Genomic DNA, 13,690 nt, shown 5'->3' on the forward strand with positions numbered 1-13,690 from the left:
TGGTTTCGGCAGTTTTATTATTCACACCCTCCCTGCCCGCAGCACTTCGAGTGTTTCCTCCGCTCTGCAGCTGTCTCTGTCACATCCTCCGTGGCTCTCGGATGTGCCCGACATTACTTGCGCCAGCGCTGCAGCTCTTGGGACAAACAGAGACAAAGATGAGAACCTGGGAAGACGTCTTACTAACCAGTTTTTATCTTTGCTATTTAAATACTTTTGTTTCATACATTTAGGATTCTTCTTGGGCCTAATAACATCCTGCTTCTGTCTTTAGAGATGAAAAAAAAATGTCCAGGTCGGGTGCATGGCACCAGTAACACGGGGGCAGAGGTAGGACAAGGTCAACCTGGGCTAGACATGAAAATGCCATGTGACTAATACCTTTGGATCGGCTCCCCTGGGAGCAAGCACTTTCTTTAGGGAGATGGGATTCTGCTTTTGGGCTTCTCATTTGTATTGGGATCCCATGTTTCACGAATGGCCTGCTGCCTGCTACAAGGAGAACTTGTGTCTATGGCAGGATGCTCAGCATGCAGGTGTGCTGCAGGCCCCTTCTGCTCAGTCACCTCTCACCCTGACTCTCCAGACAGGGACTGAGTCAGTACACTGAGTTTTCATCTGAAATAGCCTAGGCTCCTGCCACCTCTTAAATTATGAAAAAATACTAAACTTTTTTTTGGGTAGTTTCCTATGAACCATGAGTTTTTTCTTTCTAAACCCTGAGTCTTTTTTTTTAGACCAGGCTGGCCTTGAACTCAGAATTTTGCCTGCCTTTGCCTCCCAGTGCTGGGGAGTTTTTTTTTTTTTTTTTCCAGTACATGTGTGCCTGGTGCCTGCAGAAGTCTGAAGAGGGTGTTGGACTCCTTGGAACTGAAGTTAGGAATGTCTCTGAGCTGCCATGTGGATGCTGGGAACTGAACCAGGATCCTCTTTAAGAATGACAAGTGTTCTAACCACTGAACCAACTCTCCAGCCTCCAGATCTGTTTAAATGGACAAAAGTTATCTTGGATTAAGAGAAAAGAAATTTGGCCATTTTCCTCCTGGTCAGGACTTCATATGAGCACAACTATAACTAAACAGGTGATACAGTTTGATTTTCAGAGACAGGGTATCATGTGTGCGTAGTCTAAACCAGCTTTGAACTCATTACCTTCCACCCTAGCCTCTTGTATGATGGTATCACAGGCATGAACCACCGTGTCTGGTTCAGGGAGTTTGGTTTTGAACATTGAAGGTAGCCAGACTCAGTGGCTGGAGAGATGGCTCAGAAGTTAAAAACACTTGTTGGATTTTCCTTAGGTTCTGGGTTAGATTCCCAGCACCTAGAAGGCAGCTCAAAACCATCTGTAACTCTAGTTTCAGAGGATCAGATGCCTTCTCTGGTCTCCACGGACACCAGTTATGTACTTTGTATACAGACATACTTGTAGGCAAAATATTCATACACATAAAAAATTTTAAAAAAATGAAATTAAAATACAAAAAAGCTGGGCAGTGGTGGTGGCAGTGCATGCCTTTAATTTCAGCACTAGGGAGGCAGAGGCGGGCCTGGTTTACAAAGTGAGTTCCAGGACAGCCAGAGCTGTTACACAGAGAAACCCTGTCTTGAAACAAAACAAGAAAAACAACAACAAAAAGATATGCAGACTCTAGCCAGGTGTGGTGGCACGTACCTGCAACCCTAGCACTCACAGGTTGAGGAAGGGGAGTGAGAGCTCAGGGCAGGGGGCAGGGCAGAGGTCTGAGTCTAGGTCTAGCCTGACCTGTGCAGAGAGACCCAGTGAACAAAAGGCTGAAGCTGCTGTGTCTTAAGCACATGGTCTGCCCTGTTCCCCCTGCTCTAGGTGGCAGAAAGCCCTCTAGTCCACTGAGGAAAAGGGGTTCTCAGGCACGAAGGAGGGCGCCTTCCCCTAGCGGGGAACAGTTTAAAGCAGGAAAAGCAAACCAACCAACCAACCAACCAACCAACCAACCAACCAACCAACCGATGGCCTCCGGCCCACGGCAAGTATCACTAATGGGCAGCTAGAGCAGCCATGTAAATATAACTCAAATCTTGCGGACCTTTCATGGTGCCCCAGAAACCCAGCGACATCAGGGCTCCTGGATACTACCGCCAGAGCCCAAAGGGAGGTGACGAGTCACTTGGGCTACCTATGCCGATGGCTTACTCAGATGCTTGAAGCTCCAGTTACAACACAGGATGAAGTAGCCAGCGAAGAGCATGGTGAGGCTCCCGACGCTGCTCTTCTTTATGGTGGCGTTGCACCTCACCCAGCCTGTGCAGAGAAAGGGGCAGATCACGTGGTTAGTGGCTGGGGCATGGCCCAGTATGTACACACTATTCAAGTCAGTCCTGCTAGATTGTGCAATGAAGTCTAACTCAGAGAACTTATGGGCCTATATAAGTGTGGGCTATACAAAGTATATATATTTCCATAGCCGGCAGCAAGGTTCAGCTGTGGAGGACTTGAGTAAATTCAAATCACGGGTTCCCACATTGGGAGCTGGGTTAAACTCTGGAGTAATGCAAGGTATACACGACTGGTTAGCCGAGCTTCAGCACTGCCTCGGCTGATCACTGTGAGGAGGGGGTGCTTGGGAACAGGTGGCAGGGCTGTCTTTTAGGAAGAGTTGCTGCTCTGTTAGCTTTGGGGTTCCAAATGACACCCGACTCTGAAATGGAAACACGGAGAAGGACAACCACTCCTTTCTCTTCTTGGCTTAACGACCTACAGTGGAGAAACTTTTCCACAAGCCTGGGGCCAGCGAGAGAACCCACCAGTCAGTGACAGCAACCTCACCTTTGTGCATGGCTCCCAGGAGCCTCATAAGAGGGAAGCTGGAAGTTGTGTGCGCCGGGGCTTCGGAACTCCAGCTATCAGCCGAACTTCGTCCCAACCAGGGAACTACGGTTCCAAACAGAAGTCGCTGTGACAGTCCATCTAGAATCGCCCCTTCCCACCGTGCAGCTGCAGGGCCCCATGGCTAGGCCTCAGGAAAAGCACACCCCGACAGGAGGGCCAATGAGCACCTCACTGGGATGCAGTTATACCACACACTGAAGTAAGATCTGCCTCAGGACAAGCTCTTATCCACAGAGATGTACTGTGATAGACCCATCAGCTGCCCCATCTGTGTGCACATGCCTGGTCAAACCACGGCTTATCATCTGCTGAGATTTTAGCAAGAAGTAGGTATTTACTACAGGTTGAGTATCCTGAAATACGTGCACCAAAGTAGTTTTCGTCCTGAAAACAATCTTGAACCATGTACATGTGTACAATGAACTATCTTAGGCCCCAAACTATGGAATCTCTCTGTTCTCTGCTCCCCTGCCCCACTGGCAAGCCCAGGACGCTACACATGGTAAAAATGCTCAAATGATCATATTACATAATATGCTCGGGGCTGGGACAGAGGGCTCAGCAGTAAAGAGCACTTGCTACTCTTGCAGAGGACTCAGTTTTGGTTCCCAGCATCCCTGTAGTGACTTAAACCATTTTGAAATGATTCCTGGGGATCAGACACCCTCTTCTGGCTTCCATGGGTAACTGCATGCATGTGGCACATGGCACATGAGGTACCACACATATACATTACTACACAAAAACATAAAAAAAAAACCTTTAAAAACAAAAGCATGTTGGTGTCCAAGGAATCACACAGTACGTATTTGTACAAGGTCAAAGTCTCTTAAAAACAAACAAGAAAAAGAAAAATCATGGGGCTGGAGAGATGGCTGCAGTGCTGAAGAGAGGACCTGGGTTCAGTTCCCAGCACCCACATCTAGTAGCTCCCAACCACCTGTAACTCCAGTTCCAGGGTCTCCAATGCCCTCTTCTGGCCTCTACAGGCACTGCACTCGTGTGCACATTTTACCTCAATATTTTCCCATACTTGAAAACAAAATGAACAAAAAAAGACCGATCATAAAGCCTGGGGATGTAGCTCAACTCAAAACACTGCCACTGTTGGGCCGTGGTCTCAGCGGTGTTCGTGACCATGGACTTTGTTTTTCTCTAGTTGTCCAAGCTGGGTTCACTTCCAGGTACAGGTTCGGAGAAACATACACAAAAAAAGTCTGAGCTGTGATCATGGATGGAGCGCACAGGCCATGGTCACTGCACCCACAGGCCTTTCTTTCCTACTTGCCACTCCGGACACTGGGCTCGTATCCCTTACAGCCTTTCCCATCCAATTTCTGTTAGGCCTCTTCCCAGTATAGAAACGCAACTGCTGTCAGGATCAGCAGCCTGGCCCAGTCTAACCCTCAGCTCTCGATAGAGAAGGGAGAAGAAACATTCCAGTTGACTCTGCACTGAGAGGTCTTTTCTGTCAGTTAAGTCAAGCGTGGGGTAGACTGTGTAGGTGTGGCTAAGTTAACTGAATGAAAACAAGGACTGTCATCCCTATTTCAAAGGTGCAGAGCATTCTGGAGGGGCGGGTTGGTCCTCACAAATGAGCCTGCTTACCTTTCGAGACACTCGCACCCTGGGAAGTGGCAGGGGGAGGCATCTGAGCCACTGAGTTCCAATGCTGAGGCCCCCTTGGCAACACTCCTAGACCGATGTAACCTGGATAGAGTTCTGGAAACCACTCGAGTCCCACAGACCGGGAAAGAGCCTCTGAGTCCGCAGTAGCAACATGACTGACGAGGGAGCATTTAGACACCAGGTACCCTGTCTGGAGTGCATGGGGTTGGCGGAAAGACACGGGTTCCAAAACGTCCTTCTTGCTTCCCACTAATGGTGTTATGGCAGGGACTTCTGGAGGAGACTTCACAACTGGAGAGGCAAGGCACTGATGCCCTGACTCTGGTACAGAGAGAAGCTTCCTTGGAGTCCCCTCTGGTGGAGTAAGTACGTTCAAAAGTGCCAGGGTCGCCTGTGTTTTTGCCTTTGCGGGTAAAATGGGGTTCTTATTATCACGGCCCGAGCAAGCCTGTCCCTGTACTTCTGTGGCAGACATGCTGCTCTCTGGATTTCCCTTGCGCTGGCACAACTCTGTTCCGAGATCGAGCTCTTTGACTAGTGTTTCACCCAGTGGAGCGGGGTGAAGGTCCAAGAGTGATTCTGACTTCTTTTGGGTCTCAGCATTGCCAGGGTAGGGAGAGACTTCCGAGACGTGGTCTCCATCTCGGGAACTGCTTTCCTTGTTCAATATCAAGGGTCGGCCTCTATGAACCCCATGGTTGCTATTCTTTGGTGAATGACAATCACTAACAGGCGCGTCTAATAATTTTGCCAGAAGTTTCTGTCTTTGGGGATCAACTGTGTCCAATTTCAGACTTGCAGAAGTGGCCGGTTTAGCATGATGCTGAGTTGAGGAATATTTTCTACCTTGATCAGATAAAACTGGTTCCACTGAGCCAACCAGCAATCCTTCTGTTTCTGAGGGATGACATGGACCTCCCTTGGATCCAGTCACATCTTCGGCAAGTTCTCTCTTGGGAGAGGTGGCATCTGACGCATGAGACTGAGGGTTTTTGACTCTCTGCAGAGTCACCTTTATCTTGGCGTGACTGAGAACTTGGAAGGAGGGCTGGTTTTGATCATTGGTTTTTCCTCCTGTCTCTGTTGTACCCGCTCTTTCCAAGACACCTGCTGTCAATGGAAAGGTGGCAGCCGTCCATTCTGGGCTGCCCTTTTCTGACGGGGCATTTCTTTGTGCACCCTCCGTCTCTGTCTCTTGCTCTCTCCTTTTAGCTTGGGTTAGACCTTTGGTAGGCCTCGCCTCTTTTTTAGTGTGTGAAAGTGAAGCTGGCTTGGACTGATAAACTTTTTGATCAGCAGATTCGGGTGGTCCTATCATCTTACAGTGTGGCAAGTGGGATTTTAATCGCTTAAATGGCTTCTTACAATAAGGACACACCTCCATCCTGGGGCCAGCACCAGCCATCCTCTTTCTGGAGAAACAATGAAGAACACAGGTAATCATTTTATGCATGAATTTTAACTCCTTATTTTGTTTGCTTTTCTTGGCTCAATGGTTAAGAGCACTGCCTGCTCTTCCAGAGAACCTGGGTTCAATTCCCAGCACCCACATGGTGGCTCACAACCATCTATAATGAGATCTGGCGCCCTCTTCTGGCATGTAGGAGGAACACTACATAATAAATACATCTGAAAGAAAAGAGATCGTGCCATACAGTGGTGGTGCAAGCCTTTAATCCCAACTCTTGGAAGGCAGAAGCAGGTGAATCTCTGTGAGTCTGAAGCCAGCCTGGTCTACAGAGCGAGTTCCAGGACAGGCTCCAAAGCTATACAGAGAAACCCTGTTTCGCAAAACAAAACAAAACAAAAGATAGGCTCTTGTGTAAAGCCCAGGCTGGCCTCAGATTCACTCTGGTTTACAGAGTTCCAGGAAAGCCAGAGTTACATAATAAGACCATCTCAAAAATAAAATAAAATAAAATAAAAACAAAAAACCCCACCACCAACAAAACAAAACCAACAACAATCCCACTCCAAACAATAACCACAACAAAACCAAACCGAAAGATAAAGTCTAATAAACTAATGCTTAGTCAATGAAAAAGACATTAAAAATGTCAGCCAGAATTCAATTTTGTTATTTATGCCAAGTAGAGGTTACATGAATCTAATGAAATTGTTTAAAAACTCTTAAACATTAGAAGAGGAACTCCTTAGGGCTTTTAAGAGCAGTTAAGTATTGCGGGATCTTTGATCTCAGTGTGTAGCCTTGTCTGCCCTGGAACTCGCTAAGCAGACCAAGCTGGTCTTACACTCACAGACTGGCTTGCCTCTGTTTCCTGAGTACTGGGGTTAAAGACTTGTGTTAGTATGCCTGACCTCTACAAGACCCCCATGCTTGTGAATCACTGTTCACGTGTTTGGCAGAAACTTTGAACGTCAACGTCTATAACGATTAGAACTGGAGAGCTGAAGTAAAAGGTGACCAAGTACTGATTCCTATACAAATTAATGGATTATGCCCCTGGCAGGTAACTGGGGATGCTTTTGAAAACCAAAGTCAAAACTTCCCCAAGTATCCCGGGCCCAGAGTACACTTATTCGAAAAAATAAAACATTCAAAATCCGAGACAAGGTTTCAAGTAGCCCAGGTTAGTTTCCAACTCGTTTCACAGCCGAGGATGATTTTGACCTGCGCGTCCTCCAACCTCCACCTCCCAAGGGTTGGGATGACAGGTGCGCGCCCCGCACGCCCCGCTGGGACTTCGAGATTTCCCCTGGTCACGCTCATCTCGCCACGAGCAAGGCGTTCCCACGCCTGCCGGCCTCCCCCACACCTTTCTGCCCGGCCTCTTCCAGCAGGTGGGCGGGACCGCTCCCCGTCGGGGCTGGGACTCCGTTAGTCCGTTCTCCTGATCTGCACTCCCGACCTACAGCAAAGGTCGTGGGAAACAGCCCAGCCCTCAGACCCTCCACTAAACCAGTCCGCACCGCTCGAGACGCAAAGTTCCACGCGGCGCTCCCTTCGAACTCGGGACTCACCACCGCCTTCCAACCATCGAACCCAGAGCCTGTGGCCGTCCGCGTCAGTGCCTGATGGAGCTCGCCCAGCTATTTTTCTTTTCATTTTTCACCGCACAGAGATTTAACACAGATACACGTATCGATTAGTGTTCCAATAATTTAATGTATTTAAATCCGGCTTGACTTCTACAGCTTGTCCCTGTTTGTTTTTGAACAGGCCGATGCCTCGGACACCTACACGGGGTCCTGGAAGTTCCTGGTCTGTTTTTCCCTCTCCGGACACGCCTCTTCCTGGGGGCGGGGTCGTGGGTGAGCGCGGCCAGCGGCGTCCCCGCCACTGCGCAGCCGCAGGAGGACGGTACCACGGCGCCTGCGACATGGGGGGGCGCGGAGGAGACGCCGGAAGTCGCGGTGGTACGGGTCGGCCTGAGGGGTACTCAGTACCCGCAGTCTCTACCCGCGCGGCGGCCAGAGCCCAGGCCCGTGGGGGTGGGCGTGGCGGTCGCCGGAACACAACCCCGTCCGTTCGCAGTCGGCGCGGGGCGGCGCCGCGTCGCTCGCCTTCACCAGCGGCCATGAGCGAGCGCCTCCGCCCCAGGTGAGCGAAGGGACCTACTCACTCTTCCCGCGGCCCCTCGGCCGAGGATCCCTGCGCGATGGAGCCGAGGGGCGCACGATGCCGGGGTGATGCGAGGCCCCGTCTGCGTCGCTCTGCGGTCGGAGGAGGCGGGGAGAAGGTTGCGCCGCCTCTGACACCTGGACCCTGCGGGGAGCCAGAGAGGTGACTCTCTGGAATCCAGGTCTACTTCTTCTCCGTCTTTTTCTGGTTTACTTCGACTTCTGCCCTTTCCACTTTGGAATGAGGTTTGTTCGGTCCTACAAGACAGACGGTGGACCTAAAGCTTTCCTGTCCTAAATTTAGGCGGGCGGCGGCGGGGAGCGGGCGGGGGGGGGATGGGAGGACTAGCCGAGCTTGAAGAGGCCAGCCCCCCAAGAAGGCGCCTCCGAGGGACGGGAGGTGCTGGCGCCCCAAGGTCAGGGGAAAGGCGGGGGTTGGGCTTAGCCCTGCAGATGGGAGGGCTTAGGGCCGATCGCAGCTCTGCCTCCTGATCTGTTGTTAACCCAGAAGGGCAGATGGACCCGGGAGGGTTGTGACCCACTCTCGGTTCTGACATTAACGGGCAGCATTCTAAACTGTCTGGTTGAGGAGCCGTTTGGCTTTGAGGCGGGAGGTGGAAAACATTGCGAGTTAATGCTCGTTAGCCTCCCTCCCTGAGCCTGGCCTCAGGCCCCAGGCAGCCTCTGAGAGCTTTAGGCCCCAGGCAGATGATGTTTCTTTTTCCCTTCTCATTTTAGTCTTCAAGAAGGTGGGAAGAAGTAAGTTGGGATGCCCTGTCTCCGAATGAAGAGAGCCGGCATTATTTCTTATTAGAAAGTCTCCTAACTATGGAGCTTGACGACCTGTACAAGTTTTACTTTCTCGTTCTTCTCATGAAGAACAGATGCAGAGAGCGTCGTTTAATTATTTAAGTTTATCCAGATTCACGTCTCTTTATTCCATAGTAGTTTCAGGTGGATCATAGCATTGCTTTTTTATTTTCTCTTTTAAAAGATTTTATTTATTTTTAGGTATATGGGTGTTTTGCTTGCGTGTATATACATAGACCACGCGTATCCATAGAAACCAGAGGAGGGCATCGCATCTCCTAGACCTAGAGCTGCAGTTGGATGTGAGCCAACGGGTGGCTAGGAACCAGACCTCAGTCCCCTGCAACAGCAACAACTATTTTTCAGTCTTGAGCCGTCTCCCCCAAGCCCCGTATCTTATTCCATGCATTCATTGGTTGTGAATGTAATCACTGTTTTCCAAGGCTTCTCCTTGAAATAGTTATTTCTTGGGATTGAACTCACCAACATTCTGAGCATATTCGGTCCAGTGTTGAAAATTTAGAGGTCCCTAGACTGAATCGAATTGTTGATTTTGTTTATGTAGTAATTGTGGCAGAAAGTCTGTACTTGTGTGGACAAGATGTTCAAGCTAAACTGGAAATTATAAGGTGCCTATCAAAATTATCATCTGGTCTGTGGCATTGATGCAGTACCTAAAGGTTTAATATTACTGATTGTGCAGATAGCATGAAGTCATAATCTTGCCAATTATTGAAGATGATTTATGGTCCAGCTACAGTCACCTCTTTAGGATTAGTGAGCCTGAGCTGACTGCCATTATTTGGATTCTCTTGGAAAGTCTGCCTCACCTGACAAACCTCAGCATTTTCTACCAGGAATAGATTTTTTTGTTGTTGTTGTTTTGGTTTGGTTTTTCAAGACAGGGTTTCTCTGGCTTTGGAGCCTGTCTTGGAACTAGCTCTAGTAGACCAGGCTGGCCTTGAACTCAGAGATCCGCCTGCCTCTGCCTCAAGTGCTGGGATTAAAGGCGTGAGCCACCACCGCCTGGCTAGATTCTTTTATATAGTTTTGTAAACTAGTAATCTCTTCACCCATGAGCTAGCTTGGCCGGCTACAGTGTCTTTATCTGGTCCTCAGTTAAAAGATGATGAGCTGAGCTCAGACTGTTCTTCAGACTTCGACAGTAGACTGTGAGGAGGGTGGGCATGTGGGTGGTAAGAAAGCCTGACTTACCACACATCCCTAATTTTTACGTATGAATCGTGGGGAGAGATGCCCTACAGCAAGAAGTAAGCTCTTTTAAAGAAACGTATGACATGAGGTGTGGTTACACTTCCTTTGATTCCAGCCAGCACTCACAAGATAGAGAATCTGCATTTGAGGCAAACTTGATGTCCAGGCCAGCCAGGCAACATAGTGAGACCTTGTTTCAAAACAATCAAATAAACAGACAAAACCATTTGAGGGGCAGTTTCTGTACTCTATGATTCCATCTGCCTAGGTTCTCCAGAGGACCAGCGAGATAGGACAGAAGTGAAATAAGGAAAGTGATGGAGTCCGCCGTCCTTGGGGTAATAGATGTCCAGCATTTTTCTTTACCTAGGTGGAAAGGAGAGAATCTGATCGATTACAGGTGCCTTAGTAATAAGGCAATTGAAAGCTGCTTCTAGGTATCTAATAACAGCCAAGAACAATGAAAATGGAGGATTTGTAGAGCTCATTCTTAACTCATTACTACCCAAAGGAGAGGACAACTCAAAGGCCCAAGAGATGGCACTTGTACTGTGAGAAAACTGACAGCTCTCTCACATGGCTTTCTCAGAGGTAGATGGGAATTAGAGAGCAGCCCTTTTGCTATTCTCGTTACTGGAGGAAGCATGCCCTGTTACCGATGAGGACATAATAGTTTTTGGTCAGGCTCATAAAGTTTGGTGGGAGTGACTCAGCAGCCCCAAGCATAACCAGCTGTTGGCGTACTGATAATAGACGTTTGGGGCCAGTTTACTGCCTCTATGAGTTTTTCTTTGACTGTCATGACTCCCAGCAGACATTGCTTTACTTTACATCCCCAAGTAAGTTGCCTGTAATGGGATAAAAACAGGAACTTCTTGGCTCAAACTTAAATACTAAGTTATTTGTTTTTTGAGACAGGACCTCACTGTGTAGCCCTAGCTGTCTTGTAGCTCTTTGTCATAGATAGGCTAGACTCGGATTCACAAAGATCTAAGATCTGTTTGCCTCTGCCTCCTGAATGCTGGGGTCAAAGGTGTGCTCTGGTTTAGATTTATAATAGTGTACCCACTTAATGGTTTTTAAAACTTGGTTATACCTAGGGTGTTGCTCAGAGAGCCCTTAAGACCTGGCATATACAAGGCCCTGGGTTCAACCCAAGAACCACAAAGAAAAAAAGACTCTCCCCCTAAAAAAATACTATGCCAAAATAAAATCCTGGTATTTGTCTTGTTTTTAATCTTCAAGTAATTCAGGAATGTTGTAAAAGTGTTAGTCTTCTGGGAGAAGGGTAAGAAGTAGAAAGAGAATCTTACATTATTGCTATGTAGATAAATCACACAGTCTTCAGGTTGGTCAGAATTCCTAGGCCTATCTAACTCCAGTTCCAGGGGATCTGATACTCATATAGACATACACGTAGGCAAAACACCAGTGCACATAAACAATAAGGGTTTGTTTTCCTCCTTAGCTCATTGGCTAGTCTTGTGCCTGATTCATAAACTACTAACACTGGAATTGCACACACATCCCCCTCCCTTCCTCCCTCCCTCAAAACATTTTCCCCTGGGGCTAGAGAGATGGCTCAGTGGTTAAGAACACTTGCTGCTTTTGCAGAGGACCTGGATTTGGTTTTTAGCACTCAAGGTAGTAGCTCACACCCGTCTCTAACGCCAGTTCCAGGTGTGATGCCTTTTTTTTTGGTATGCTTGTGATACGTAGACATACATGCAGGGAAAACACTCATTCTCAGAAAGAAAAAACAAAAAGATGAGGCCCAGTGGCTCACACATATAGTCCCATCACCTAGAGGCTTGAGGGTCAGGACTGAATTTGAGGGCAGCCTGCACTGCTGAGGAAGAGCCTACTTGGAAAGAAAGGCAGTAGGGCCATGGAGATGGCTCAGGGAGGTAAAGGTGCTTGCTGGGCAACCTGTCCATTTCAGTTCTTAGAACCTGCATAAAACAATAGAGACCCAAATACAGTTGGCGAAGTTGTTTTTTTACCCTCCTGCCTTGTATAAACAATAAATAGTCATAATAATAACAACAAAAAGCCCAAACAAAAACCAAACCTAATCCAGGGTGTATGTAAACTCACTCTTAAGAGTTGGATAGCTTAAAAAAAAAAAAAAAAGAGTTGGATAGCTGAGCCAGGTGGTGGTGACGGCGGCGGTGCACGCCTTTAATCCCAGCACTTGGGAGGCAGAGGCAGGCGAATCTCCATGAGTTCGATGCCAGCCTGGTCTACAGAGCTAGTTCCAGGACAGACTCCAAAGAGAAGCCCTGTCTTGAAAAACCAACAACAACAAAAAAGAGTTGGATGGCTGGTCAATGGTGGCACATGCCTTTAATCCCAGCACTCAGGAGGCCGGGGCAATTAGTTAGATCTCTTGAGTTTAAGGTCACCTTGGTCTACAGAGTTAGTTCTGGGACAGCCAGGGATCAAAAGAAATCCTGTTTCAAAAAAAAGGAGTTCCTGTCTGTGGTCTTTGATACATTTTGCTCTTGTTTTGTTTTGTTTTTTTGCTTTGTATTTGTTTGTTTATTGGGGGGGTTCACTGTGTAGCCCTGGTTGTCCTGGAAATCGATCTGTGTGGTTAACTGTGGTTGTGCATGAAGATGTTAGGGATTGTGTGCTCCCACAGTATATTTATGCTGGGCACAGCTACAGCAGCAGTAGCTGCAGGGCTGCAGCCAGCCTCTCGTGAATGCGCTAGTAGCACATTGGGCTGATGTGACTCAGCCTGTGAGGAAGTTAGCTTCAGTACTGAAGGCTGGTGTAAGAGCAGCAGGGCTGACATTAGACCCATCTTGGGATGAGTGAGTTCTGGCAGCCTGAGTGGTCCAGTGAGTGCTTGATCACAGCTGAGCAGTGAGACTGGGAAGGTAGTAGGTCGCGTGTCCGAGTCTGGGGTAGCTGTGTGAAGTAACCTGAAGGAGGTGCTGGCTGATGACAGGGTTGGGCACAGCCTGGTTTTTGTTTGTTTGTTTGTTTGTTTGTTTGTTTTGTTGGCCATTCTCTGTATACTGGCGATGAGATGTGCCTGGCACTCTGTGCTGAGTCAAAGCTCCATATGGTGATCCATTAGAGCTTCTGTAGCGAAGAGACTGCTGCTCAGTGTAAGGAGATAAGGCCTCACGCTATGGCCAGGCTGGCCTCAAATGTGCAGTGATTGTCCTGCCTCAGTTCCCTGCTTGCTGACATTATAGGCATAGCCACTATGCCTGGCAGTAACTAGATTTTTTTTATTTTTAAATTAATTAATTTTGCTTTTTTTGAGACAGACTTATATTGCTGACCTGGAGCTCACTGTACAAAACAGGCCTTGAACTTGCAGTGATTCCCTTGCCTTTGCTTCCTGAATTCCGGGATTAGACTTGTAAGCCATCACACCCAGCAGGATGTGGATTTAAAATTTTGGTTTATTTAAGTTTAAATGGCCACATTATTAGTGGCTGCCATATTGGGCAGGTTATTCCAGGCAGTTGGTTCTGGGGCTCCTCCTCCTTTGATTTATTCTTGTTTTCTAGTTTGTGATTAAAATCCTTCTGATAGCCCTAATTCTTGTGGATAGTTTAAATAAAC

The 13,690-nt window shown here is 48.1% G+C and overlaps 2 protein-coding genes across 8 annotated transcripts in view; one reads left to right on the forward strand and one right to left on the reverse strand.

Moving 5' to 3' along the window:
- On the reverse strand, positions 1 to 8,291 carry C4H17orf80 (chromosome 4 C17orf80 homolog). 5 transcript variants are annotated; one of them, XM_038326209.1, is made up of 5 exons: positions 7,481 to 8,291; positions 4,478 to 5,910; positions 2,807 to 2,911; positions 2,174 to 2,281; positions 1 to 136 (listed from the first exon to the last, which is right to left on the reverse strand). In XM_038326209.1, the coding sequence occupies exons 2-5, from the start codon at positions 5,901 to 5,903 to the stop codon at positions 114 to 116; spliced, it is 1,662 nt and encodes a 553-aa protein (XP_038182137.1). In that variant the 5' UTR covers positions 5,904 to 5,910; positions 7,481 to 8,291; the 3' UTR covers positions 1 to 113. The 5 variants fall into 5 exon arrangements, with proteins under 5 accessions (XP_038182137.1, XP_038182138.1, XP_038182136.1 ...); XM_038326210.2 differs by having other exon boundaries at positions 2,157 to 2,281; positions 7,430 to 8,291; XM_038326208.1 differs by having other exon boundaries at positions 7,276 to 8,291.
- Fam104a (family with sequence similarity 104 member A) overlaps positions 7,307 to 13,690 on the forward strand; it is a 24,309-nt gene continuing 17,925 nt past the window's right edge. The window contains exon 1 of one of the 3 annotated variants that reach the window (XM_038326216.1): positions 7,307 to 8,060. In XM_038326216.1, the coding sequence (XP_038182144.1) occupies positions 7,684 to 8,060 (377 nt within the window). In that variant the 5' untranslated portion in view covers positions 7,307 to 7,683. Of the gene's footprint in view, positions 8,061 to 8,088; positions 8,327 to 13,690 lie in introns of those variants that run through there. The other 2 variants (XM_038326214.1, XM_042054954.1) reach the window with 2 other exon arrangements.

Source organism: Arvicola amphibius, chromosome 4 (assembly GCF_903992535.2).
Source record: "Arvicola amphibius chromosome 4, mArvAmp1.2, whole genome shotgun sequence".
NCBI classification, from domain to species: domain Eukaryota; kingdom Metazoa; phylum Chordata; class Mammalia; order Rodentia; family Cricetidae; genus Arvicola; species Arvicola amphibius.